Source organism: Homarus americanus, unplaced genomic scaffold, assembly GCF_018991925.1.
Source record: "Homarus americanus isolate GMGI-L3 unplaced genomic scaffold, GMGI_Hamer_2.0 scaffold27616, whole genome shotgun sequence".
Lineage (NCBI taxonomy): Eukaryota > Metazoa > Arthropoda > Malacostraca > Decapoda > Nephropidae > Homarus > Homarus americanus.
Window position 1 is genome coordinate 16,583 of NW_024753509.1, and position 5,308 is coordinate 21,890.

General features: G+C 59.5%; 1 protein-coding gene across 1 annotated transcript; it reads left to right on the forward strand.

Moving 5' to 3' along the window:
* The first annotated feature begins 712 nt into the window (after positions 1-712).
* Positions 713-1,610, forward strand: LOC121855360 (proline-rich extensin-like protein EPR1). Its single transcript, XM_042350255.1, has 2 exons — positions 713-1,101; positions 1,226-1,610. Exons 1-2 carry the CDS (start codon positions 713-715, stop codon positions 1,608-1,610), a joined length of 774 nt encoding a protein of 257 aa, XP_042206189.1.
* The last annotated feature ends 3,698 nt before the right edge of the window (positions 1,611-5,308 follow it).

A 5,308-nucleotide genomic window follows, 5' to 3' on the forward strand; every position in this document is an offset into this window, starting at 1 on the left:
AGGGATGGATGAGAGTAAAGAGGTAGAACGAGGGAAGAACAGAAAAGAGGAGGGAGAGAGATAGAAAGAGACAGAGGGAGGATGGAGTGAGGTAAAGAGGTAGGAGAGGTAGAACAGAAAAAGGAGGAGAGAGACAAGAAAGAAGACAGAGGAGGGAAGGTGAGTAAAGAGTAGAACAAGAGTAGAACAGAAAAGGAGGGAGTTAGACAGAGAAAAAAGACAGGGAGACTTACTATGAAGAGAGAAGAGAGAGAGAATGGAGGAAAGCACACATAAAAATAATTCCACTCACCCCTCCCCACCCTCTCCTCCCCATCCTCCATCCCCACCCTCCTCTCCTTCCATCACCCACTTTTCCTCCTCCTCCCTCACCCTCCCCCACCCACCTCCTCCTCACCCCCCCTACCCTCTTCTCCTCCCATCCCCCTTCAACACCTCCCCCCTCTTCCTCCCATCACCCCACTCCCCACCCCTCCATCCATCACCCCTCCCACCCTCCTCCCATCACCCCACTCTCCCCACCCTCTTCTCCTCCCCTACCCCACTCCCCCTTCTCCTTCCATCACCCTCCCCACCCCTCTTCTCCTCACCCCTCCTCACCCCCTCTCCCATCACCCCACTTCTCCCTCCTCCTCCCTCTTATTAAATCTTAATAACACTCAGTAGAGAAGAAAGCGTCAGAGTAAACACAGACATGAATAGTGTACATATTATGATTCTGAAGCAGAGGTCCTCCTCCACGCCAGCCACTCCTGAGCGAAGTCCTCCCACACGCCAGCCGACTCCTGAAGCAGAGGTCCTCCCACACGCCAGCCACTCCCCTGAAGCAGAGGTCCTCCTACCGCCAGCCACTCTGAAGCAGAGATCCTCCCACACGCCAGCCACTCCTGAAGCAAGTCCTCCCACACGCCAGCCACTCCTGAAGCAGAAGTCTCCTACCCAGCCACTCCTGAAGCAGAGAAGTCCTCCTACACGCCAGCCGACTCCTGGGCCAGAAGTCCTCCCACACGCCAGCCGACTCCTGAAGCAGAAGTCCTCCCCTACACGCCAGCCACTCTTGAAGCAGAGATCCTCCTACAAGCCAGGCATTCCTGAAGCAGAGTCCTCCACGCCAGCCACCTCCTGACTCAAGAGTCCTCACACGCCACACTCCTGAAGCAGAAGTCCTCCCACACGCCAGCCACTCTTGAAGCAGAAGTCCTCCCCGCCAGCCACTCCTGAGCAGAGGTCCTCCCACACCAGCCACTCTTGCCAGGCAGAAGTCCTCCTACACGCCAGCCACTCTTGAAGCAGAAGTCCTCCCACGCCAGCCACTCTTAAGCAGAAGTCCTCCCCACACGCCAGCCACTCCTGTGGAGGTCCTCCTACACCAGCCACTCTTGAAGCAGAAGTCCTCCCACACGCCAGCCACTCCTGAAGCAAGTCCTCCCACGCCAGCCACTCTGAAGCAGAAGTCCTCCTACACGCCAGCCACCCTGGAGAAGTCCTCCTACACGCAGCCACTCTTGAAGCAGAAGTCCTCCCTACGCCAGCCACTCCTGAAGCAGAAGTCCTCCTACACGCCAGCCACTCCTGAAGCAGAAGTCCTCCTACACGCCAGCCACTCTTGAAGCAGAAGTCCTCCTACACCCAGCCACTCCTGAAGTCCTCCTACACGCCAGCCACTCTTGAAGCAGAAGTCCTCCTACACGCCAGCCACCTGAAGCAGATGTCCTCCTACACGCCAGCCACTCTTGAAAGAAGTCCTCCCACACGCCAGCCACTCCTGAAGCAGAAGTCCTCCCCGCCAGCCACTCTTGAGCAGAAGTCCTCCTACACGCCAGCCACTCTTGAAGCAAGTCCTCCCACGCCAGCCACTCTTGAGCAGGAGTCCTCCCTACACACGCCAGCCACTCTTGGAAGCAGAAGTCCTCCTACACGCCAGCCACTCCTGAAGCAGAAGTCCTCCTACACGCCAGCCCTCCTAGAGCAGAAGTCCTCCTACACGCCAGCCACTCTTGGAAGCAGAAGTCCTCCTACACGCCAGCCACTCCTGAAGCAGAAGTCCTCCTACGCCAGCCACTCTTGAAGCAGAGTCTCCCGCCAGCCACTCTTGAAGCAGAGATCCTCCTACACGCCAGCCACTCCTGAAGCAAGTCCTCCTACCGCCAGCCACTCCTGAGGCTCAGAAGTCCTCCTACATGCCAGCCTCCTGAAGCAGAAGTCCTCCTACGCCAGCCACTCTTGAACAGAAGTCCTCCCGCAAGCCGCTCTTGAAGCAGAAGTCCTCCCACACGCCAGCCACTCCTAATCAGAAGTCCTCCTACACGCCAGCCACTCCTGAGCAGAAGTCCTCCTACACGCCAGCCACTCTGAAAGAAGAATCCTCCCACACGCAAGCCACTCTTGAAGCAAAGTCCTCCCACGCCAGCCACTCCTGAAGCAGAAGTCCTCCCACACGCCAGCCACTCTGAAGCAGAAGTCCTCCCACACGCCAGGCACTCTTAAGCAGAAGTCCTCCTACACGCCAGCCACTCCTGAAGCAGAAGTCCTCCTACACGCCAGCCACTCTTGAAGCAGAAGTCCTCCCCGCCAGCCACTCCTGAAGCAGAAGTCCTCCCACGCCAGCCACTCCTGAAAGCAGAAGTCCTCCTACACGCCAGCACTCTTGAGAAGTCCTCCTACACGCCAGCCACTCTGATGCAGAAGTCCTCACGCCAGCCACTCTTGAAGCAGAAGTCCTCCTACACGCCAGCCACTCCTGAAGCAGAGGTCCTCCAACAGGCCAGCCCTCCTGAAGCAGAGATCCTCCCACACGCCAGCCACTCCTGAAGCAAGTCCTCCCACACGCCAGCCCTCCTGAAGCAGAAGTCCTCCTACACGCCAGCCACTCTTGAGCAGAGGTCCTCCTACAAGCCAGGCATTCCTGAAGCAGAGGTCCTCCCACGTCAACCTCCTGAAGCAGAGGTCCTCTACGCCAGCCAGTCTTGAAGCAGGGTCCTCCCACATGCCAGCCACTCCTGAAGCAGAAGTCGTCACACGCCAGCCACTCCTGAGCCAGAGGTCCTCCTACCGCCAGTCACTCCTGAAGCAGGGTCCTACACGCCAGCCTCCTGAAGCAAGAGGTCCTCCACACGCTAGCCACTCCTGGGCTCAAGGTCCTCCCAACCGCCAGCCTCCTGAAGCAGAGGTCCTCCTACGCCAGCCACCCTGAAGCAGAGGTCCTCCTACACGCCAGCCACTCTTGAAGCAGAGGTCCTCCCACACCCAGCCACCCTGAGCAGGGGTCTCCCACACGCCAGCACTCTTAGCAGAGGTCCTCCCACACGGAAGCCACGCCTGAAGCAGCGGTCCTCCACACAGCCACTCCTGAAAGCAGAGGTCCTCCTACACGCCAGCCACTCCTGAAGCAGGGTCCTCCCACATGCCAGCCTCCTGAAGCAGAGGTCCTCCCTACACGCCAGCCACTCTTAGAAGCAGAGGTCCTCCACACGCCAGCCACCCCTGAGCGCAGAGGTCCTCCCACATGCCAGCCACTCCTGTAGCAGAGGTCCTCCCCGCCAGCCACTCTTGAAGCAGGTCCTCCCACACGCCAGCCACTCCTGAGGTCCTCCCACACGCCAGCCACTCCTGAAGCCACAGGTCCTCCTACACGCCAGCCATTCCTGAAGCAGATGTCCTCCCCTACACGCCAGCCACTCTTGAACAGAAGTCCTCCTACACGCCAGCCACTCCTGGAAGCAGAAGTCCTCCCACACGCCAGCCACTCTTGAACAAAGTCCTCCACGGCCACTTGAAGCAGAAGTCCTCCCACACGCCAGCCACTCTTGAGCAGAAGTCCTCCCACGCCAGCCACTCTTGAAGCAGAGGTCCTCCCACACGCCAGCCCTCCTGAAGCAGAAGTCCTCCCACACGCCAGCCACTCCTGAAGCAGAAGTCCTCCACACGCCACTCTAAGCAGAAGTCCTCCCTACACGCCAGCCACCCTGAAGCAGAAGTCCTCCCACACGCCAGCCACTCTTGCAGAATCCTCACGCCAGCCACTCTTGAACAGAGATCCTCACACACAGCCCTCCTGAACAGAAGTCCTCCCCGCCAGCCACCCTGAAGCAGAAGTCCTCCTACACGCCAGCCCTCCTGAAGCAGAAGTCCTCCCAACACGCCAGCCACTCTTGAAACAAGAGTCCTCTACACGCAAGCCACCTTGAAGCAGAGTCCTCCACACCCTCCTGAAGCAGAAGTCCTCCCACACGCCAGCCACTCCTGAAGCAAGAAGTCCTCCTTACGCCAGCCACTCCTGAAGCAGAAGTCCTCCTACACGCCAGCCACTCCTGAAGCAAAGTCCTCCCACACGCCAGCCACTCCTGAGCAGAAGTCCTCCACACGCCAGCCACTCTTGAAGCAGCCCCCCCACACCCAAGTCCCCACACGCCGCCACTCCAAGCAAGTCCTCCTACGCCAGCCTCTTAAGCAAAGTCCTCCCCGCCAGCCCTCCTGAAGCAGAAGTCCTCCCACACGCCAGCCACTCCTGAAGCAGAAGCCCCACACGCCAGCCACTTCTGAAGAAGTCCCACACGCCAACTCTGATGCAGAAGTCCCCCCACACGCCAGCCACTCTTGAAGCAGAAGTCCCACACGCCCACTCCTGAAGCAGAGTCCTCCAACAGGCCAGCCACTCCTGAAGCAGAAGTCCTCCCACATCAGCCACCCCTGAAGCAGAAGTCCTCCCCACACGCCAGCCACCCTGGCTAAAGCTCACAGCCACTTGAAGCAGAGGTCCTCCTAAAGCCAGGCATTCCTGAAGCAGAGGTCTCTCACACGTCAGCCACCCCTGAAGCAGAGGTCCTCCCACACGCCAGCCAGTCTGAAGCAGAGGTCCTCCCACATGCCAGCCACTCCTGAAGCAGAAGTCGTCCCACACGCCAGCCACTCCTGAGCAGAGTCTCCCACACGCCAGTCACTCCTGAAGCAGAGGTCCTCCCACACGCCAGCCACTCCTGAAGCAGAGGTCTGCAGCCACTCCGAAGGAGGTCCTCCCACACACTCCTGAAGAGGTCCTCCCACACGCCAGCCACTCCTGAAGCAGAGGTCCCACACGCCAGCCACTCTTGAAGCAGAGGTCTCCTACACGCCAGCCACCTGAAGAGTCCTCCCACACGCCAGCCACTTGAAGCAGAGGTCCTCCCACACGCAAGCTGCCTGAAGCAGAGGTCCCTCCCACACGCCAGCCACCCTGAAGCAGAAGTCTCCCACACGCCAGCCACCCTGAAGCAGAGGCCTCCCATGCCAGCCACCCTGGAGGTCCTCCCAACGCCAGCCACCTTGAAGA

What these genes read in the sequence shown, in the direction of transcription:
- LOC121855360 (XM_042350255.1), top strand. Translation starts at nt 713, where the DNA reads ATGATTCTGAAGCAGAGGTCCTCCTCCACGCCAGCCACTCCTGAGCGA. An exon ending in CCAGGCATTCCTGAAGCAGA is followed by an intron (nt 1,102 to 1,225) that starts GTCCTCCACGCC and finishes ACTCCTGAGCAG; the next exon opens with AGGTCCTCCCACACCAGCCA.